Genomic DNA, 23,900 nt, shown 5'->3' with positions numbered 1-23,900 from the left:
TTATGTGGCTGCTATTTTCATTTACTTAGCATTACTTTAATACCTTGAATGGAGAACCAGACATTCTCTCTTCACCTGACTAGCGATGGCTATTTAACTGTAGTAGCAAAAAAAACAAACAAACAAAAAAACATTTTTTTTTAATTTTTTTTTTTTTTTAGATTTTATTAATTTATTTGACAGAGAGAAATCACAAGTAGTCGGAGAGGCAGGCAGAGAGAGAGAGGGAAGCAGGCTCCCTGCTGAGCAGAGAGCCCGATGCGGGACTCCATCCCAGGACCCTGAGATCATGACCTGAGCCGAAGGCAGCGGCTTAACCCACTGAGCCACCCAGGCGCCCCACAAAAAAACATTTTTTATGAAAATTGGTGACAGCTGGCACTTAAGATCAGAAGAGTTGTTTATATTTCATGCATAAGATGCTCTCTGCCCAAAGCTCTGAAAGACTTTAAGATAGAAAGTAATACTTACTACAATACTGAATTTTCATAGAATTATTACATTTGATAATAAAACCCACCTATTTAGGGCACCTGGGTGGGTCAGTGGGTTAAGCCTCTGCCTTCGTCTCAGGTCATGATCTCAGGGTCCTGGGCTCAAGCTCTGCATCAGGCTCTCTGCTCAGCAGGGAGCCTGCTTCGCTCTCTCTCTCTCTCTCTGCCTACCTTTCTGCCTACTTGTGATTTCTCTCTGTCAAATAAATAAAATTTTTTAAAAATCTTAAAAAAAAAAACCCACCTGATTAGTCTCAGAAAATCCACATAAATACACAGTACTTTTTTTTAAAAAAGGGTATAAAAACAGTATGTGCCACACAAATACTGACTAAAAGAAAGTTGGACTAGCCATTTTAATAACAAAAAAATTAAAGCTTTATTTAAAACAAATGTTTTTGCTACATTATTATTAAAAGACTTAATTTATTAGAAAAAAAAGCAATTCTAAACCTTTTATGGAAAATTTTAAGCAAAAATTGACAGAATTACAAAGAGATGTGCATCAGTGCTGCATCATGCTGAAATATTTTAACACAATAAACATATTAGCCAGGATGTGGACAAAATTTAAATAATACAATAACCAATTGATTTAATATATTTAAATTAAAGAAGTTTGGTCTTTTCAAGAATGCATGAAGTAGTTATTAAATCTACCAGACAATAGTTTTATTTTATTTTTTTATTAACATATAATTTATTATTTGCCCCAGGGATATAGGTCTGTGAATCATGAGGCTTACATATTTCACAGCACTCACCATAGCACATACCCTCCCCAATGTCCATAACCCAGCCACCCTAAACTTACTCCCCCACCCCTCAGCAACCCTCAGTTTGTTTCATGAGGTTAAGAGTTTCTTATGGTTCAGACACTAGTTTTAAAGCAAGGTTCAGCAAACTTTAAGTATAACATGTTCTCTGACTATAGTATAATTAGTTAAAACAGAATTAGTCAAAATAGCCCATGTATTTGGAAACTTAAAACCATAATTGTAAATAAAAGTAAAAAAAAAAATGCAGTAGAAATAATACTTATAAAGTAATCACAGTGAAAGTGCCACAGATCAAGTACTACAAAGTACTGGTTATTAGCGGGAAATTTATGCCTTAGATGTTTACATTAGGAGCAGAGAAACTGAAGAATAATGAATTAAGCATACAACTTAAATAATTAGAAAAAGGATCAATAGAATCAATACACACAAATGAAGAATGGGACTATGAAAGTGCAGAAATTAAAGAAAAAAAAATATAATATTGAAGATCAACATCTTCAATCTAATTTTCCTCCCTTCTGAAACCCTACTAAGATCCAATAAAGCATAAACCCACAAGAAGACTGAATAAAATATTTAAAGCTGGAAAACAGATGGATTACTGCTAACCCGAGAAAGCCAAATTTTAAACAAAGAACCTCCAGTTTACATCATAATTTTATCAAGTATCAAGTATCAAGCATTAACCAACAGACAGTTTAGAAAAGCAGATGAAATTGGGTTCTAAAATAAGGAGGGCTGGTTAAAAGCCTTAAGAAGATGTTAAATGCTTACATCCCCTCACCTACACCATACCATGGAAGAACTACAGGAGCCTGTAGGTTTATTCTCTGGTAATGGTGAACAGTGTCTCTAGACTGGGTTTTGCCAGACAGTGAGCATGTCAATAACATGGTGAAATCAGAGAAATTGGGTGACCTTATGCACTTTGAATGTTGAATGTAAAAACCTCTAAGCAGAGAATTGAGAGGATCTTCTTTTAGGGAATATGAGAAGCCTTTAAAGACCTAAAGATACTGATTTGGGAGTTCCCTAACAATTGGCCCAGCAAAATAACCCTACAGTAAAGGTTACTACTCTTAGGGCCTCAACCACATGCTTAGAGTTTGTGGTCACCTTTTTAGTTTCCCATTCTTAAGAATCTTGGGAGAAAGTGCCAGACAAGAGGAATACATCCAGTATGAAAGACAGAGGCCAAAACAAATAAGGGGCTGCGGGGGTGGGGTGGGGAATCAACTTAGAAGAAACAACTTATGCATGAAGGAGAAAACTTCAAATATAACAAAACAATAAATACCATTAATCCATTCATGTTTCTAGAAATACACAATATCTATAAAATCAAGAGTAAGATGCAAGGCAAAAAAAGGAGCATTCAGAGAATTCCCCCCACCAAAGATACTAAAAATATGGTAAAACTGATCACTGAAGCAAATGGTTTGAAAGATACAGTTGAAGAAGTCACTGGAATTCCTTCTCCTGAACATATATTGTGATTGCATTATGGTCCATCATCCCCCATCCACCAAAAAGAATCTACCACAGGAAAGGCACTAACCATGGTGTGGTCCAGCACAAGGCCTCAGGACCCTTAGGCCCACTCATCACCACTGCTGTGGAGAAACAGCAGTGGTGATGAAGTGTTTCCTCATGTCTGTGGGCTTCACAGCAGAAAAGACAGAAGCAAACACACACACACACACAAACCTGGGTGCCATCAGGATGATGAGAAAGAAATGGAGAAGAGACTCAATAGAAATATTACTAGGCCAGATGCAAAGACAGTGCAGATAAAATGGAAGGGAAGGAATCATTACCAAAATTACTTAAAATACCCTGCAATTGAAAGACATGAATTATTACATTGAAATAGCCACTGGCTACTCAATACAATGGGTAGAAATAGACCCATGCCAGTTTCAGAATTCTTGACAAGGAAGACTCCACAAGTTTGTAGGGTTAGAAGGCAGATATACATATGAAGGATCAGAAATCAGAATGGTTTGGGGCTTGTCAAAACAAAACTGGCAGCTAGAATTCTAGAATTCTAACTTAGAATCCTGCAGCCAACCAGACTACCAGCTCATATATTTGAGTTCTCAAAAAAAAAACCAAACCCTTATAGCCTGTAAACTATAATGGAAACCTCCTGAAGGATGTATAATGAGAGAGTAAATAGAAAAGGAGGAAGACATGAGATAACATTGAGAGGGGTAAAGGCAATTCTCAGGGTGAAGAGGAAGGGAAGGAATTTCTCAGCTGATAGCTATACACTAGTGAGAAAGGTAGTTCAGAGTAAAGCAATGTTACACCACACCCATGTGTGTTGAGGGCCTTCTGTATTACCCATTCTCATACCTGATAATAATGGGTAGTCTGTCCCCAGAATCTTATCTGTACTTAGCTTGTAGGGACCATGTGCTGATGAAATTCTTGCTCTCTCCTCTGTACCCTGCTGCCTGGATAACCAAAGACATTCATTTCACCCCACAGAAGAATTTTGCTTTGAACTACTGCTGAGAGCTGAAGATTGGCCCTGGTAAGTAAGCTTAGAAGCAGAAATTAGAGAGTACCCTACTCCCATTGATCATATTTTGTCACATCTCAGCATCTGGCCCACACTGCAACCCTGCCAGATGCCTTCACTTTGTTGATCCCTGTGTTTCCTGGGACTCATTCTTGCCTCCCCTAAATGGGGTTATGATATACTCTGAAAAGCTGAAGACAGACTGTGACTCTCTTAACCTAATCTTCTGTGAGAACCTTCATCAAACAGTGGCAATAATGCTTTTTCCTCTGCACAGCCAGGTTTGTGCTTTCCTGATGGTTTTTAAATTACCCTTTTTCATTCATTTATATACAAATACTAACAGGTAAAAATAAGAAAATATTTGAGAAAATCTATTCTTGTCTTTCACCATACTTTTAAAAAAAAGGAGAAAAGGTACAAAGTGTTTTTTAAAAAAGTTATCTTTAAAATGAATAAAACAAGAATATGTATTATCACCACTTCTTTTCAAGACTAATATTGAAGGCTTTTCCAATAATAGTATTTGCAGATCATATGATCATGTACAGAAAATGTCATAGGACATGCACAAAAAAACTCCTAGGAGTAATAAATTGGAATTCAGCAAGGTCATAAAATTCAAATGAATATTCAAAATTCATATTTCTGTATATTAGCAGCAAATAATTGAAAAGAGAAATTTCAAAAGTACAGTTTCCAGTAGCACCAAAACACATCAGATGTTTAAAGATTAAAATTTAGTGACTGTATGTAGGACCTGCATATGGGAAACTACAACAAACAGTTTTTTGCTGAGGGAAATTAAAGAAGACCTAAAGAAACAGATAGGTGAGCCATTTTCATGGATTAGAAACCTCAATATTGTTAAGATGTCAGTTCTCCCCAACTGATCTGCAGTCACAATCAAGATCTCTGCAGGCTTTTTGGCAAAAATTGAGAAACTGATACTAAAATTTATAAGGGAATAAAAAGGATCTAGAACTAAAGCAGTTAAAATATATATATATATGACATGGGCGCCTGGTGGCACCATTGGTTAGGCCTCTGCCTTCGGCTCAGGTTACGGTCCCGGGGTCCTGGGATCGGGCTCCCTGCTAAGTGGGGAGTCTGCTTTCTCTTGCTCCTTCCTATCCTCACGCTCTCACATGCGCTCTCTCTCAAATGAATAAATAAAATCTTAAAAAAAAAGAAAAAGAAAAAGAATGACAAAGTTAGATGACTTAACACTCCTTAATTTAGTCTGTGGTACACTGATCAAGACAATGTGGTATTGGTGGTAAAAATGAAATACAGATCAGTAAAACATCCTCAAGTAGACTATTCATCTGTATTGACCTGATGTTAAGTAAACATTCAAAGGTAATTCTGTGGGGGAAAAGATAATCTTTTCAATAAATTGTCCTAAAACAACTGGATATTCTTATTTTAAAAATGAACTTAAACTCCTGCCATTACAAAAGTTAATGCCATTACAAAAATTACTAGAATTGAATCATATCCCTAAATGTAAAAGCTAAAATTATAAAACTTCCAGAAGAAATTATAGAAATCTTTGCAGACAGACTTTAGTTAAGTGAAGTTATTAAATAGGATACAAAAAATACAAACTATAGTGAAAAAAATTGATAAATTGAACTTTACCAAAATAACAATTTTTTTTCTTCAAGAGACATTAAAAAAGTGAAAAACAAATCACAGATTTGAAAAAATTACAAAATATATATCCAACAAAGGACTTAATGTTTAGAATATATAAAGAATTCTTACAACTCAATAAGAAGGCAAACAATTTTTTTAAATAGGCAAAGATTCAACAAACGGTAACAAAGAAGATTAACGTGGATGGCAAATAGGGCACAAGAAGATGTTCCATAACATCATTGAGGAAATGCAAATTAAAACGATGTTAAGATACCACTGACATCTACAAGGAACAAGTAAAATGAAAAAATCTACCCATGTTATATGAAGTGTTAGTGGGGATATAGAACAAAAAACTCATACACTGCTGGTGGAAATGTAAAATGATACAGTCACTTAGGAAAACAGATTAACAGTGTCTTAATAAGTTTGACATTCACCTGCTGTACAATTCAACTATTCTTCACCTTTTTACCCAATAGAAATGAAAGCAAACATTCATACAAAAACTTAGCTATCAGTGTTCATAGCTGTTTTATTTGTTATAGAAAAAAATGGAAACAACATTAGTGTCCACCAACATTTGGACAGATAAACAAATTGTGGTATATCCACACAATGGAATACCACTCAGTGATTAAAGGAAATGAAGTATTGATACACATAACAACATGGATGAGTTTTAAAATAATTATGCCAAGTGAAAGAAGCCATACAATGAAGAGGATGTATTGTGTTATTCCATTTATATAATGTTCTAACTAGCTTTTGGAGATGATGGATATGTTTAGTATCTTGATTGTAGTGTTTCATGGATATATACAAATGTACTGATCAAATGTACACTTGAAATATAGTCAGTTAAATTGTAAGTCAGTGATACATCATTGAAGCTATAAAAATATATAAGCTACTGTTCTTATTTTGGGTAACTCACTAAGCTTCAGTTTTCTTATCGGTGAAGTGAAAAAACTAATACTTGCCTCACAGGGTTTATTTGAAGATTTTATTCATTTACCTGTGTATCTAATTGACTGTGGTGCCTGCCTGATGCAGAGCAGGTGACTCAGTCAATGTTAATTCTGTTGCAGCACGACCTACTTCTTCCAGGGAACTGATAAAGTTATTGGGGGCCTTCAGATTACTTTCTTGAAACACTTAGCAAAGTCTTAATGGCATATTCTCTCTCATTTTTAATGGCTAAATGTAATAGGCAAATGTATTAAGAGAATTTAATAGATAGGTTTGCATTTAATACTAATGGAAACCTTTCCTTTTCCTGAAAGCAGTGGCTTCAAGCTCTGAACATGACGTGACTTAACAAAATTTCAGTTTGCTGTTCTTTTTTTTTCCCACAGGGTTTATCCATGGCTCAGAGGACTGGGTTATACATCCTTGGGCATATTTTTAATGGGGTTTCTATTATGGAACATAGATAACATCTTTTGTGATTCACTGAGGTAAGATACATTTTTGGAAGCAATTTATTAAGCAGAAAATTTCATAAGCATATAGAATTACTAGTGCCATGAAATGAATTTTTGCCATTGTTAAGTTAAATTCTGAGAATACTTGTTTAATTAACCTAAAAATTTGGACCTAAAACTATTTCATAATATCTATAGGGATTTTTGTGTGTATATATCACAGAATTATAGAGTTGACCAGATGTTAATTAGGCCTCTGAAATCTGTCTAATCTGCTGTGTTGAAGAAATACTAAGGATTTGTAAGAAGCATATAAGATTCATGTATATAATTTTGTACTTTAATATACTTAATGTTATTTTCTAAGAAAGGCAAGTGTTCTCTTTACCACTTTGTCAGCAATTATGTATTGATTAGAGTTTGAATTTTGGGTCTCTGGGCTTAGTCTGTCACCAAGATAAATATCTTTCTGTACCTCAGTTTCCATGAAATGAACATGTTCAACAGGTTAAGCGAATGGGTCCTTCCGACTCAAAATTTTGTGCCTAAAGTTTTGCATAAACACATAAATTGAAAAGCACCAGAGAGAGGCAATCAGCAAAATTCAGACTGTGAGAAATCTACAAGATAAATGATGTGTTCTCTTCGGCATAAATTGCAGAGGGGGTAAAAAAAGAGGAACATACAGATTAAAAGAGACTTAAGGGCGCCTGAGTGGCTCATTCAGTTAAGTATCCAACTCTTGATTTTGGCTCAGGTTGTGATGGCAGGGTGGAGAGATGGAGCCCTGTGTGTCAGCCTCTGTGCTCAGCATGGAGTCTGGGATTCTCTCTCTCCCTCTGCCCCTCCCCCTACAGGTGTGCTTGTGTACATTCGCACTCTGTCTGGAAGGGAGGAAGGAAGAAAGAAAAAGAGGAAAGAAAATATTTAAAAGTATATGAGACTTAAGAGATAGGGTGTATCAACCAAATGCAATGTTCATTTTTTTAAAATTTTGATTCAAGCAAAACAACTGCAAAACAAAATTTTAAACTCATGAGACAATTGGAACTTTAATCAGCAATTGAATATTTCATGATATTAAGAGATTATTGTTAATATTTTATATGTGAAAATGGTATTACTGTTATGTTTTAAATAGGTGTTTTTTTTTTAAAGTTTATTTATTTATTTATTAAAGCAAACACAAGTGGGATAGAGGGACAGGTAGAGAGAATCACAAGCAGACACCATGCTGAGTGTGAAGCCCTACTTGGGGCTTGATCTCATGACCCCGAGATCATGACCTGAGCAGAAACCAAGAGTCAGTCACTCAACCATCTGTACCACCCAGGCACCCTATAAAGAGCTTTTAATCTTTAGAGACACATACTGAAATATTTAGAATTAAAATGATACAATATCTAGGATTTGCTTCAAAATATGGAAGGGGAGAAGTGGATGTGAGTCTCAACAGTTGGTTAAGTTATTTAAATTGTTGAACCTGGATAATGGATACACTATAATTTTGCTTACTTTTGCACATGTTTGAAATTTCCCATAATAAAAAATTAAATAAGTAAATATATATTTTAAATGTACAAACAAACTAGTAATATACCTTGCTTAGAAAACTAAGTTCTGAATGAGTGATTCTGAATCTGTATTACTCATCAGAAGCCCCATTAGAGAGAGCACTTACGCTGCCAAGATAAGTCATCATCTTCTGGGTTAAAAGCCACTAAGAAATGAAGAAGGTTCTTAGAGATGGTAATTGTCTCAAAAATTCATGAGATATCTAGAGAAGTAGTTTTAAATTGATTGTTTTCCTTCCTTCCAGTAAATGAGAAATTAATATGGTACACACTTTAATCAAAAGATGTAGAATTTGAGACTCAGCTATGCCACTTGGCTGAGTGACTTGGGCAACTCAGTCTCTGAATTTTAGGTTCTTCATCTGTAAAGCAAAGCTAATAATAGCCACTTCAAAGACTCACTATGAAGTGAAATAATATTTACCAAAAGTACTTTATAGACTGTAAGGTGCTCATCTAAGATGGAGGTTGTGTGTAGGGCAGGGAAAAGCATGTATCTGACTTCTTGAGTGAATAGCTACGTAGACCAGTGTTTCCCAGATTGTGTTCCAGGAAACACTTGTTTCAGGAATTGTTAGTAATATATTATTTGAAGAAAGGGCTCTGTCCATTAGTACATTACCTAAAAAACAAACAAACAAACAAAAAAACTCTTGTGTAGTTCTGATAGGACTTCTCAAAGCCTTCATTCTATTAATAGACATTGCAGTCTCCAGGAGGGCAATAAACTATATACTACTGTCTGTGGGTTTTTTTGAACACATAATCATTTCTTCATGGAACTCTGGTAGAATCACTGTTCCTCAAAATATACTTTGGAAAACAATATGCAGACTACAGCAGATTTAAGAAAATTAAATAATTGCCATATGTGAGAATAACATTTCAAAATGCTCAAAGGCTGTCAGCAATAGTTGCTAAATATTTAAAAAATAGTAATAATGGTGATTTCCCCCCCCCTCTTTACACAGGAACTTTCGAAAGAAGGTGCCACCTATCATAGGTGTTGCCACACAGTTTCATGCATGGTGGCATATTTTAACTGGCCTTGGTTCTTATCTTCACATCCTTTTCAGGTAGGAAATAGAGACTTTTTTTTTTTTTTTTTTTTTTAGCATAGTATTGAAGTGTTTTTTCCTTTACTCTTCAAATAGGATGGTGTAAATATAAAATGTCAGGGACAAAAATCAGGAACTTATATTCTAGCTTTGCCTCTGCACCTGGGTGACCTTAAACAAGTCCTTTCCCCTCTCTGAAGCTTCGTTAGTTTTCTCATCCTTTTTTTTTTTTAAGACTTTATTTATTTGTCAGAGAGAGAGAGACTGAGCAAGCAGTGGGAGTGGCAGCAGAGAGAGGGAGAAGCAGGCAGGCTCCCTGCTGAGCAGAAGCCTGATACGGGACTCTTTCCCAGGAACCTGGAATCATGACCGGAGCCGAAGGCAGAGGCTTAACTGACTGAGCCACCCAGGTGTCCCTAGTTTTCTCATCCTTATAGTGAGATGGTTGTACTTACTGACCTCTGACACATGATTTACATTTTAAGTAATCATTCATCTCCTTTTTAGAGCAAGTAGGATGTAAACATTTCCGTTTCTTATTTATCAACATATCTTTATTTATAGAGAATAAATTTAGAGGGAGAAAAGCAGCCAGATCCCATAAGTAGCAGACTGGGAAAGCATGAGTGTTAGAAGTCCCCAGCTTAATTTGTCTCTTTCCCTGAAATAAGTTGGTTGCCACTTCTCTTCCCTTGCTCAAGAGTCTGTTGGAAGTCAATCATTTATAACAAAAATGAAATCAGAGTTCTCTCTGATCACACTATTTAAATAATGTCTCCATATCATTCTCCCCTTACCAGGCCTTATTTTTCTTCAAAGCATTTATAAACAGTTTATAAACAACATTGTTTATAAACAATATTAATATATTTATTGTTTGTCCCCACCAGCTAGACTTAAAGTTCCTTGAGGTAAGGGACTTTATCTTATTCACTGCTATTCTCAAATGCTTAGAACAATACCTATCAGATTAAGCACTCTGTATATATTGTTAAATGATTTAATGAATGAATGTGTACCTATTGATCTCTTTACAAGGGGGCAAGAATATGTTTAATCTCAAATTCTTCTCAAGAATTGAGAGAGCTAAAATATTTCTAGGAAGGGGAAAAAATTTTTCTTTGAACCAATATGAAAATGAAAATTTACTCAACTGAAATTTGTAGAATACTTCCTTAAAATAACATTGGCATCTCACCTCTCTGGGGATAACTTATTTAGGCAACCTGAATTATCTAAAATATAACTACCTGAGAATTACATAAAAAAGACTTTTGGGCAGCTAAATAAGCATCATTGCATTCATGCGGTGAAGAGCTCAAGGTTATTAATCATGGAAGAGCTCTTTAACTCTGACTGTAAGTATATTTATTTTACTTTATGCAACCTGTTATTACTATATTGATTATTTGGATTCTCAGCCCATAGCACTTTAGAAATAGCTAATTTAAAAGGGAAGGGATAGGAAATGTTTGAGGAAATTGAAAAATTATAGAAAAGGAGAAATAAGAATGAGGCTGACAGTTACAAACTTAGCACTTTAACACTGCCCAAGAAGTCCCAAGGCCATTACTGCAGTATAGTACAATACAGTAGTAAATTTCTATATAGATAAGAAGTGAAAGTATACTCATTATATGCTATTTTAAAAGGTTAGGGTTCAGGGCACCTGGGTGGCTCAGTGGGTTGGGCTAAAATCTCGGGGTCCTGTGATGGAGCCCCGCGTCGGGCTCTCCGCCCAGCGGGGAGCCTACTTCCCCCTTTTGCCTACTTGTGATCTCTCTCTCTCTGTCAAATAAATAAATGAAATCTTTAAAAAAAAAAAAAAAGGTTAGCGTTCCCACTTTCCCTTTCCCGTTTTCACCTTCCCCTTTCCATCTCCCTGTCACTTTCTCCTTCTCTTCTCCTGGTATGGAAACCCTTTAGAGAAGCAGGATAATGGTGGGAAGAAGTGCTGTGCCGAGGTGGCAGCATTCAGTGTCTGAGGAATGAGGAAAGGAGGCCAGTGGTAGTAGCATGCTGAGCTCTAAGAAGACCTGGTGGGGGTGGGGGAAGTGGCTGCTGTGCCCTGCAAGGAAACAGTGATGAGGTGAAGTGATATGGCCGGGTGCGTGGAGGAGGTGGCTGGAGTTAGGAAATGGGTTACACTGAACTACTAAATTCATTGATTAAACAATAAGTAAATATATTTTGGATCATAAAAGCCTGATTTTTCCACTGTCTCAGAAGGGATTTACAAATATGGAAAGAGGGAAAGTTAGACAGAATCTTGAGAGGTTTAGATTGGAATTTAAATTATTAGGGACACCTGAGTGGCTCAGTCAGTTAAGTGTCTGGCTTCAACTCAGGTCATGATCTCAGGGTACTGGGATTGAGCCACACATCGGATTCCCTGCTGAGTGGGGCATCTGCTTGTCCCTCTCTCTTCACTCCTCCCCACTGCTTGCTCTTCTCGCAAATAAATAAATAAAAATCTTTTTAAAAAAGTATTATTATGAACTCATGAGTGTGTGACACAAACATAAATATATACACAGATATGGAAGAAGTTAAATGTGTGTGTGTTGTATGAATTAAAAATACATGTGTATATATATGCTAATACATACATGTATTGCCTAGCTCTATGAAACCCCGTGAAGCCTGAAAGGCAAGCTTTGGCCTTATAAACCTGAGATAGTGTGAATATCAAAATTAAATAGCAAAGAGTTTCAAGTTAAAACCTATTGAATAAAATGAGACTCTATGAGTGCATACTAATATAAATAAATGAGAAGGGAAGTATTCCTTATAAAAGAATGCCAACTAACAAATGTAGAAGGAATAATGGACACAAATGATTACCATTTGGCAGCCATCTTAGGGATAGTTGATATGTATTATGTATCAGTGGATGCTCTGGCTGATAGGTGGGAATACGATTACACATATTGGTGTAATTTAGAATATCTCTCCATGAAAGACCAATACAGGGGGGAAATGGTGACTTTATAGTGAAAAAAACTGGCAGCAACCAACTTGACTGTGCATTTAAGGTTAAGATTGTCCATGACAGAGCATGTCATTATGGTATGTCTCCTGATAAAGTGCACTGAAATGAGCTCAGCATCATTTCTGTAATATTTCTGCCGAAAATGCATGGCCTAGGTCTGGTTATGAGGAAATACTGATGGTTCTATGTTGAAGATCCTTCTACAGAATCAGAGTCTTATACTTTTTAAAACTATCAAGTTCATGAGACAAGGAAATACGAAGAACTGCTCTAGTTAAAAAAAAACAAATTAAGATATGAAAACTAAATGCAATGCATGATTCTAGATAGCAAACTGGATCAGAAAGGAAAAAGAAATTACTGGGACAGTCAACAAAATTAGAATGAAGTTTTGAGTTGGGTGTTAGTATTGTATTAATTTCCTGAGTGGAAGGGTTGTATTATAATAATTTAGGACACTGTCCTTGTTATGTGGTAATACATATTAGAATATTTAGAAGCGGTGGGTATCATGTCATTCAAAGACTCCATAGGATATATATACACTTGGACATACGTGTGTGTGTGTGTGTGTGTGTAAAAAAAAATGTGGTTAAATGATAACAATTTGGCATCTGGGAGACGGGGTACAGAAATTCTTCATACCAATCTTAAAACTTTCCTGTAAATTTGAAACTATTTTTAAATTAAAAAAATAAAGGAGAGGAGAAGGCCAAGCCTCCAGATGGTGATGGGGGGGAAGGGGTTGAAATATTGGGTGTAAATAAGCAAACAGAAAACTGATCATCTAATTGGTAATCAAAATGCTTTCTAAAACAGTAGGATATCCATTTTTGTGAAAAAGACAGGGCTAAATATACATATTTACTCATAAATACCTAATTATCTTTGTAAGGATTTATGTTAACTGGTAAGTACCAGCATTTATCTCTGTGCTGAAGGTACCAGGTAGGAGAAAGACCTTTTTCCTTTATACTCTTCCAAATCTTTACCAAATAATTATATTACATTCTTAGAAAATTTTTTAAGTAAAACAATGAGGTATTTTTTTATATCCATTAAGTGAGCTCTATAATATTTTTAAATTACCTTCTGTATTCCTTAGTTGCAGGGAAATGATACAATCACACATTACTTGTCAGTGTAAATTGATGTAACCCATTTGGAAAGAAATTTGATACTATATGTGTTTGTGAAAATAAAATATTTATATTTTATTATATTCCCAGTTATATTCCTTGAAATTTATTCTAAAGAAATAACCCAGAAAAATGAAAGTGTGTGTGTAAACTCAATTATGTTTATTACAGTGTTTCTTAATCAGCAAAGCAGCAATAATAATAGAAGAAAAAGAAATTACACAGTAGTGTAGAATTATAAAATAAATTATAGTATATCTTTTATTCAGCTATTTAAAATTATATGAAAATTTTATAGCAACTTAGAAAGATATTTGGATTATTTGGCTTTTTAAGTGAAACAAACAGACTAAAATCATATGTAGGTAATTATTAACCCTGTGTAAAAACTAATTTGTATCAGGACAAGGGTTAAAGTAAATATGGGAAAAAATGAAGCATTTTGATTATATTTGGTGGCAGAGTTTTGACTTTTTTGTTTTGTTTTGTTTTCTATTAATGTTAAAATGTTTTACTTTGATTTTTTTTTTTAAGGAGGCAGGGAAGATAGAATATGTTTTAGACATATTTCATCCTAAATAACTAAAATAAAAGAAGCTTGGATATTCAAGCTTCAGTTATGGAAATTTCGATTCTTTGGGTACCTCATCAAGTGAAGCATGCAAATAATATTTCAGAGGGATGATTTGAGAATTTAACAATATAACATATGTGTCCTTTCAGACTTAAGTACTGTACAAATCTGTGTTTCAAAGAGTTAGTACTGGGGAGTAAAAATATCTGAGCTTGGAGCTTTACTCCATCACTTCATAACTGTGTAACAGTCTTGAGCCAAGTTATTTACTTGCCATGTATACTGATTTAGAATCCAGTCTCATCTTCATAGGTTACTTATTCTAAAGCTACTGTAAGGAAGACTTTCCTTACCTTCCTGATTATCTCATACCTGTATTGTAATCCTTATAGAGCTGATATAACCACTTCTAGAATATTCTAAGAATCCTCTACTTTAATCCTTGCTACCATGTATCTTCAAAGATGAAACTGGCAGTTGTGACATGAACCATCGAGTGTGAGTAGAGTGCTCCCTACTAAACTACAATCATCCTGAGGTCACAGTCGAGAGTATTCATTTCTGTCTTCCTTAGCATCTTGCCAGTGTTCTGCATAGAGTAGCTCCTCAAAAAATGGTTGCTAAATGAACAAAGAATCTACTAGGGTTGCTTTCTATGTGTGTATACAGAGGCACTGTGCTTAAATTTCTCAGTAAGCCAGTTTGTATGAATTAAAAATTAATCTGAAGTGCTTTCCCTCCCTCCCCTTTTCTTTTAGTTTATATACAAGAACTCTTTACCTGAAATACAGGCCAAAAGTAAAGGTAAGTTCCCTTCCTAGGGGTGCGTGTGTATGCATGTGTGCATGCATGTGTGGGTGTGTTGGGAGAGGCTTGGTGTTGGGAGGATGGGTCCCAGGTGGAAGAAGGGGGTGGCGTGGAAAGGTAGTAGACAGAGTACAAACTTTGGAACCAGATGCTTTTGAATCTTGACTAGGTCTTCCACGTACTGCTTTATGACTTTGGGCAAGTCTGTTCTTTTTAAGCCTCAGGTTTTTTCAACAATAAAATGGAGCTGTCAATAGCTACATTACAGAGTTGTTTTAAGAATCTGAGATGATTAAAATGCCCAGCTCCATGCCTGACAAAATAGAAGTTTAATCCATTTAAATAAATTAAATAAAAATAGTTTCTGAGATCTGGTGCAAGTCTGGAAAGACTATGCCATATTCAGGCTACTAATACCAGGGTAGTTGTTAGCACATCTAGCTCCATAGGTTCTTTTTCAGGCATGACATGCGGTAGTTACCTTCTTTCATTTTGCCCTAACTTGTTTCCAAACAGTTTCTCTTCGGAATCTGGCCAGTGATCCTGTTTGAGCCTCTCAGGAAGCACTGATGAATTATTCCACCAAGAAAACAAAAAAGCACCTACCATAGACCTGGCCAAATGAATAAGGAAATCCTTAAAGATCTACACATTCAAATATATTATGACCATCAGAGTAAAGAGTGACTTTCTGAGTAATGCTGCCAGTCACGCAGAGAATAAGGAATGGGGCATGTTGGATGTTTAGCTTGTGTCTTTATCTCATTGTCCTTCTCCTCCTCACCCTCACTCTAAAATGTTTTTAAAAAAAAAAAAAAAACAGACATGATGTGTGTGTATATACTCAAATGCTGGAAAAATAAGGCTTTTCTTAACAGGTTAACAGTTTGTGTGGATCATAGGAAATTGACCTCCTTCCCTTTTTTGATAAGGGTTGCATGTGAATTATATTTGCTTAATATTTGATTAAATAATCAAAACAGCTAAGTATCGGAAAACCCCATATCCAGATGGCCAGCTGTGGAACCGGCACTTAGCAGTGTAAGCCTTGATTTATATTCTTGTCCTAGTAACCTCATGAATGATTTTCCAAGATGAAAAATAGTTCTGATAGTTCTTCACTGTCTGCCTTCATGCTAGTCAGTATGTCATAAGCAAGCTCCGTCCTGCTGCTAGGTTCCATACTTGCCATATCCCAGATTTGCAGTGGGCTCTGAGGAGTCTGTGCATGGCCACAGCCAATCAGAGGGCATGGGTCATCTTGTAATATTTACGAAGACCATGAGGACACTTGTAGCATGTTATACTTCCAGCCAGTTAAGGGTGGTTTCTCAGTTTTCTTTGATCTTCGCAGATCTTTAAGTTTCACTGGTATTATGGCTAGGCAGACATGACTGGTGGTCTGGCCTATTCCCCGTATTCCATCCTCTCAGCCTAACTTATTTGAAGTTACAAGTGAATATTGTTATACTCTGACTTTAAATTATGCCATATTTTCTGGTTTTCAGAGAGGCTATGGTTATGCCCAGGGGAATGTTTCAGGTTAACTAGAGCGAAAATGATCAGGATCCTTTTTACCTAAAGCTTATTGGAATATCTGCCCCTTCATTTTTTAAAGGAAATAGATATGAGTTGAGAACAGCTCTAACTTACTTGAACTTGTAACAGAACTCACCAAAATTAAAGTGCTAAGAAATGGCAGTGAAATATCATTGTAAGGCAGCTAGTTCTAATTTAGCTTTGAACATACAACAAATTGAATCACTTTTCACAAACATAACACCTGTCCGGAGTAAAAACCTGATTTGGCCCCTTTGCTGATGTATCACCGAATTTGTAGCTCCATACCATTTGGTATTTTTGCAACTTTTTCCTGCTCATGCATTATAAAATCCAGATTGTTTTTACCACATGGTGACATTGACTCAGATTAAATCCTGAAGCTACAACTTCAAAAGGAGAATCTTCTTTCTTCTTATACAAAGGTATAAAATACTGCTATCATTTCTCCAGTATGTAATAAGTCTCCTTGGTACAAATTTAAAACCTATACAAATTTTGTTTTTCTTCACCTATTAGCCTTAGTTTTAGTCAGAATACTATTTTCCTTACCTTAGTGTGCCAGCATGCCATCAGGCAGATAAGTCTGCCTACTTTTATGATCTTCCAGCAAGAAAAACACTTGCCAAAATAAATCTAAAGAACTTTGGTTGTGCCTTAAGAAAATGTAAATCTAAGTTGTTCCAACACACAGCCCATAAGACTGTTCTTTTGCCACAAGATTCTGACTTCTGGCTACATGTCATGTGCCATCTTACATTTTTTAAGTAAGTTCATTTGTTTCATACCATTGTCTTTTTGTACTTTTCTTTCAAGATAAACTTCTGTGTAAAGAATTTATATATGGCAACAAAGACACAGCCTTCTTGACAGTGCAGCTAGGTGTGTGCCACCGAGTTTCTGTGTATCACAGTCAGATGAGGTATGGAGAGCTGCCCCCACTGGGGTCCTTTCCAGCAGCTTGCTGAATGGGCAGCTGCTTGAGGAAGGTTGTTTAACACCTCCGTGGAGAAGCATGGGCACCACTGGATGACTTGTAATGCCGTGGCCGGTTCTTCAGAGACCCTTGTTTCTGCTGTAAAAACAGCAATGTGAAAGCAGAAACGATCTTAGAAGTGTTGAAAGGAAAGCAGAGACTGAATCCAGACTCTTAACTCTCCAAGTTAGTCTGTGCCTCTTATGTGGCTCTCCTTTTAGCGGCCTAAGTATTTGCACACTCCAGACTTTGTTTCTGTGCCATAGTGAGTATTATGGAAATATTGCTGACCTTCAGGATATCACTAAATCGAATTTATTACAATAGCTTTATTTTTCCCTTCTAGGATTATGGGTGGGCATTATAGGGTTTGATTACTACCCCCTTCCCTTTATTTTCTTGGCAGACTTCCTGAACTAGAGTATACAAAAAACCTGTTTTCTGCTGAGCAAACAATTGTTTGTTTACATATCATCTGATATGGAAGGCATTCCTCTGCGAGCCCTATACCAAAATACATTTCAGAAAATACTGATACCTTAAGAGGATATGAAAGAAGCAGTTTGCTTGCACATCTTAATAGCCTGCCATTTTCACAGAAAATTGAAACCAACTTGCTTTTTTTTTTTTTTTTTTTTTTTTTTTTAAAGAAAAACTATATGAAATGTGGTTGTACTAATCTGGTTGGTCACTCTACCCACCCCTTCCCACCTTGGTGCTTTCATGAAATGTTGCCAACACCTGAAGTAATCTCTTTTTTATCCTCTTTTATCCATAAATTGATGATTGGTGAGAAGTTGATGAGAAACATTCATTTTTTAATAAGTTAAAATGAGAACCCCAAATACTGGTACTTGGTGTAGTAGAATTAGATAAAATAATGTGGTTTACCCTAAATGCACAATTTCCAGGACTGTTAAACTAGGCTTTCCTTACACTAAGAAAGTTTTTCTTATACTAAGGAGAAGGAGGTAGGGGTCAAGAAAAGAAAAACTTTAAGTACACAACACATGAAAATCTTTAAATACCTGAAAAAACTAAGTTCTATTAAAGATTTTATTTTGGGGGCACCTGGGTGGCTCAGTTGGTTAAAGCATCTGCCTTCTTCTCGGGTCATGATCCCAGGGTCCCGGGATCAAGTCCCTCATCAGGCTCCCTGCTCAGTGGGAAACCTGCTTCTCCCTTTCCCTCTGCTGCTCCCCCTGCTTCTGCTTCTGCTCTCTCTCTCCCTTTGTCAAATAAATGAATAAAATCTTTTTTTTTAAAGATTTAAAAATCTTTTAAAAAAAGATTTTATTTTTAAGTAGTCTCTATACCCAATGTGAGACTCAGACTTACAACCGCAAGATCAAGGGTCACATATTCTACTAATTGAGCCAGCCATGTGCCCCAAAACTATGTTGTTGTTTTAATGCCAACTCCTTCAGAATTTAGCCAGTGCCCCTTAAAGTATAATGACTTAGCTTAAGGTTTTCTTATGAGTTCTCTGGGTTCCGTATTACTTTGCTCTTGAAAAAAATAATTTTTGCTAAGTTGAACAGTTTCAGCTCTCAATTCCACATTTACATGACAGAAGGAATTATTTTAACCCTGTGGTTTATGATGCATTACTAGATAAGTATTTATATTAAACTGATGTTTGAAAGAGAGTTAGTTACAATTGGAATTTGCAAGTATGTGGCAATTTATAGATCTACCTGTGTCTTATATTTTGCATCTTATCAGTGCCATAATATAGTTTGATGACTTTGTCTTATTTTTCAATGTCTAAAATTACAGCTTATTAACTCAATATTCAGAAATAATGAGTAAAATTTGGCTAAAAGTTAAACCCCTTTGTAGAGGGGGCTATAAAGTGGAAAAAAAGTCACAACCCATCTGAGTGGGTTAAAAAATGCTGTTTTTTAAACTGTTGGACTTCCTTTAAGAATAAGGAAACTTTTAAATGTCTAACTGTAGTTGCTAAATGAGAAGTTGGCAGTTTGCTGAGGTTTATGTGAGCATGTTGCTTGACTTAACATTTTCTCCTATTGGGGAGGAAAAAACCTCTCCTCTACACTCTTAAATCCAGTAGTTAGGGGCCATGAATTAAACTGATTAGCAAGAGAAAATGTAGATTTTAATTCACATCTGTACTCAAAAGTGTGACTCAATGAGGCAGAATTCAGGACTCATTTGCCATCTTAATAAGGGGAAGGGAGAAAGGGCACTTAGGGGAAAACAAATGTCTTTCAGAAAGGATAAATGGGTTCTTAGGAGAAAGAAGGGAGATATGACAGTTTTGTGACAATGTCTGCTTAGTCGTGGTACCAGAAGTCCCAGGGAGATTTGTAACAGTTGAGCTCTTGGGAGAGGTTCTCCTTTTAGGCAGATAAGGGGAGTTCAGAAAAGCCTCTTCCTGCATCTGTTGACTCTCAAGTGCCCTTAGCTCAAAATAATTGTTATGCCACAGTGGTGTGTTCTGGACCCCTTTATTTCCCCGTTTAAAATTTCCCAAGGTGTATCAAGGAGCAGAAGCTGAGATAGTGGCTATGGAGAAAGGATTCAGGTTAGAAGCTGGGAGGTAAGAGAGATGCAAAGGGAAAGAAGGCTTAGATTTATGGAGAAAGAAAACGAAAAAAACTAGTAATTGGAGCAGATTATAAACTCAGTTTCTTGAGTTCAGAAAGCAGTCAGTCCAAATGATTTCTAGATGAAATGGCAGAGTCACGATGGCAGTGGCAATGTCACAGTCATGGGTATTTCCTGGAGCTCAGAGGACCATGTTCTGGTGAACTTCCTGAGTGGCCTAGACTGTTGGGATAAAGCCTTTCAGGGTCTCTTCAGCTTGCAGGGCTTTAGGAAACAGGCAGTTCTAGTTCTTAGTGGTGCCAAGTCAGGAGGGTAGAAAAAAGTTGGAAAGGTTACTGACAAAATGCACAAGGTAGCAGGATTCGGCTTTCAGAGAGGTGAAAATAGCTCAAAGACAATGAACAGGACTAGAATCTGATAATCCACAATGGTGGGCTATAGTTTTCCATTGAAACAAAATTTCTCTGAAATCACCCCCACTTTTATCAAAGATAATTAAGGTATGACTATTTTTGTTTACAAAACAAATCATCTCATTAAACTTGGCCTGATTGTTTATGTAAATGTAGCAAGGTTAGTAATTGACAACATAGGCCTTCTTAAGTTTGTTTTGCTGGAACTTTTATTAGGATATTCAGATTGGACTTTTAAAAGGCTCAAGGCTAGCAGAATTTGCCATCAGACTTCACTTGCAGTACCCACCAGATTCGGATGAATTCCTTCTCAAGGTCCCCAACCCTCCTGGGCCTGCCAGAAGGTAGCTTTCCTCACTCACCTATAAGGCTGGGAATTCTGTAAGCCAGGTGCCAGGTGGGTTTTCCAGGAAGGTTCCTTAAAGTCCACCTTTGTTTCTTAAGCCTGGTCATCTCTGATGCTATGCACACCGTTCTCATACATGACACGCCAGTCAAAGCCCAATATAACCAGTGTTTATATATAAAACCTAATACAACCAGTGTTTCTAATTGTGTCCTGTTATAAGAAGAACAAATTCTTGCGGAACTTACTCAAATAACTATATTGCCATGGAAATAACATTCAGGAGGGTTTCCAAATTTTGGATGGATCAGGGAGGGAGAAAAGATAAATGTTTTGTTTTTGTTTACAAAGGCATAACCTACTAAACTGCTGTAAGTATAGAAAGCTTAAGAGAAAGAGGGTTCTTAAACCCAGAAAATGAAACATTAAAGAACCAGCAATATTCTGAGCAAAGGTCATAAAAGAAATCATAATCATTCTTTATCAATCTACTCAGTGCCATGTGATAAATTTGGGTTTTTCTTGATTGGGGGTTCTATGAACCTATGAACTTTTCTGTTTGTTCTAGAAATCATTAGTCCAGGGTATGATCTTAAAATTACCTAAACAATGACATCAGAAACCTGTACCCCAGAGTACATGCTCTAATCTTACTGTGGATCCCTGAGACAATCCTTTTTTGTTGAAGATTAAACTTGCAGCTGATTACAAGAATTTTCAGGAAAACATCAGAGTAAAAATAATACATATGAGCGACAAAAGGCTTTAAATGGCCATGGTTAAAGATTTGATGAGAGTTCTTTATAATGTAGTTGACAAGGAAATTTAGTTGTCTCTGTGATATTTAACATTTTAAGATAACTGGAGTCATCATTGATCACATTCTACCAGGACATGGATAGCTATGACATTACAAATTTCCAATAATTCAAGAAACTGTGTCCTTTTAACAGGGGATTTTACCTCTAGTTTTGCATCCATATACGATTGACCTCATTTCTTTAAAAAAAAAAAAAAAAGATTGTAAATAAACACTTTCAGTCTTAGTCAGTTTGCCCACATGAATAAGGTATTCCCCCTTCTTTCTCTCCCCTCCGCCCTCTGTCTCCTGCCCTTTTCTGCAGACCCTTTACAACTTTGTACCCATGTGGGATTTCATCCTTTCCTCATCCTCATTCTGGAACAACCTTTAAGCAACCTCTGTGCAACTACTTGAGGACAAAATTGTTGTTCTTATTTCCTTAACAAAAACACATCTTTTATTTCTTTCAGGCCTTTTGAGATTGCATCCCATCTTTATTGTTTCTAGTATTTTAGACTTACATGTGTTGATTGGCATTCTTAGCCATTAGTAACCTAAATTTCTAAGTGAAAATGAGGAAGTCATCAATTGTGAACTGTCACATATCAGCATTTTGTAAATTAGCATGTTTATGAATGTACCACTTCAATTTCCAGAGTTGTATGTTTCTTCATAGTACAGTTTCTTAATGTGGTAAAAGAACATGTTTACTAACAGACCCAAATATCTTTAGTCAAAATAATCTTTAAGTCAGATAACAGGTCCATATATTTTTAATCAAAAATAAGTCAAAAGTACATAAGCTTGGGCTTAGTAATTGTTTCACTATTCTATTTTATTTGAAAATGACGTAAACACAGATACAAATAACTGCTTCATCTGAAATTCAAACTGAAGGTAAAACCCTGACTTGTGACCATAAACTGTGATATTGGATAATGAAATCGTGACATCGTTGAGAGAAAAGTGGAAAATGTGTAAGAGCTAGCAAGTTTCAACAAGCTGCAGTTCTTTCCCTGATAGACAATTGGAGCAGCTAAGGAGAAGACCGAGCACTAAAGAATGTAAGCAGTATTGGTAGCTACAGCATTTCTGCTGAAACAGACATACACTTGGCCATTTACAATAAGCAGTACCAACCCCCATTTTAATTCACTTTCAGTAGCCAGTATTGTTTCACCAGACCTGCATTTATTATTAAATCCAGCAAATTAACTACCTTTTTGGATTGACAGCTCGTGTAGAAAATGACCACAAGAGTATTTCCTCCTAGAAGACCCTAAAAACAAAAAATTTATCACAGGTGACCTAAAATAGTCCCACTCTGTTTAGCTCAGCAGCTTTCAGTGTTATAGCACCAACCACAGGTCACACTTCGCTCAACTCTTTTTCAGCCCTTCTTAACAAGACCTGCTTTGTTGCTTTAAAGACTACAACACTGATACTTGAACTAGATTTAGTCACTGGTAATTTATTCACAAAATTGTCATTAAAGAAGCTTTATTTGAAACTTCTGGCAGTGTCTTTGCAGAACATCACTTGTACATTGAGTTGGAGAAGTAACTTTGCAGCAGAGCACATTTCTTAGGGAAATCTTTAAGCACATAAATGTAGTTCACTACAGTTACACATTTTGAGATCATCTGCACCTTAAAGAAAATGATAAAAATGTTTTATGATATCATATGGCTCTAGACCAGGGGTTGGCAAACTACAGCCCACAGACCAATCCAGTCTGCAGTTGTATGGCCTGCAAGGTAAGAACGATTTTTGCATTTTAAAAGTGTTGTTTAAACATACAAAAAGAAGAGTATGCAGCAAAGATGTATGTGGCATGTGATGCTCAAATATTCACTACCTGGTTGTAAGAGTTTGCCTCCTCTTCTCTGGGCCTCCAATAAATGAACTCCGTAATGCAAGTACAGTGTAGTACTTCCCACTGCACTCGTCCGCAGGATGATTCCAGTGTATATTCATCAGAATGAAAATATTTTATACATTTAAGACCTCTCTCACTTTGTTGAATGTAATAGGATTTGTGTTTAAGTATTTCCACTATAAAATTACTTCTTCATACCAGTTTTACTGGATCATTAACGGCCTGCTCTAAGTGCCTAAACCTTTGAGTAAAATTACATGATTTTGTTTTCATTGTGAAGGGAATTACATTCCATACTGTAAAATCCAAAGATGCTAGTTAGCATTCAGTTTTTA

The 23,900-nt window shown here is 36.0% G+C and overlaps 1 protein-coding gene across 3 annotated transcripts in view; it reads left to right on the top strand.

The window, feature by feature from the left end:
- The window catches only part of ACER3 (alkaline ceramidase 3), a 169,906-nt gene extending 151,718 nt beyond the window's left edge, over positions 1–18,188 (top strand). For 2 of the 3 annotated variants that reach the window (XM_032358655.1, XM_032358657.1), the window contains 4 exons: positions 6,806–6,907; positions 9,420–9,524; positions 14,970–15,015; positions 15,535–18,188. In XM_032358655.1, coding sequence (XP_032214546.1) covers positions 6,806–6,907; positions 9,420–9,524; positions 14,970–15,015; positions 15,535–15,588 — 307 coding nt within the window. In that variant the 3' untranslated portion in view covers positions 15,589–18,188. The remainder of the gene's footprint in view (positions 1–6,805; positions 6,908–9,419; positions 9,525–14,969; positions 15,016–15,534) is intronic. The other variant, XM_032358656.1, reaches the window with a different exon arrangement.
- Positions 18,189–23,900: the final 5,712 nt, after the last annotated feature.

This window comes from Mustela erminea, chromosome 9 (genome assembly GCF_009829155.1).
Source record: "Mustela erminea isolate mMusErm1 chromosome 9, mMusErm1.Pri, whole genome shotgun sequence".
In the NCBI taxonomy this organism is placed as follows: Eukaryota; Metazoa; Chordata; class Mammalia; order Carnivora; family Mustelidae; genus Mustela; species Mustela erminea.
This window is presented reverse-complemented; position numbering and strand designations above follow the sequence as displayed.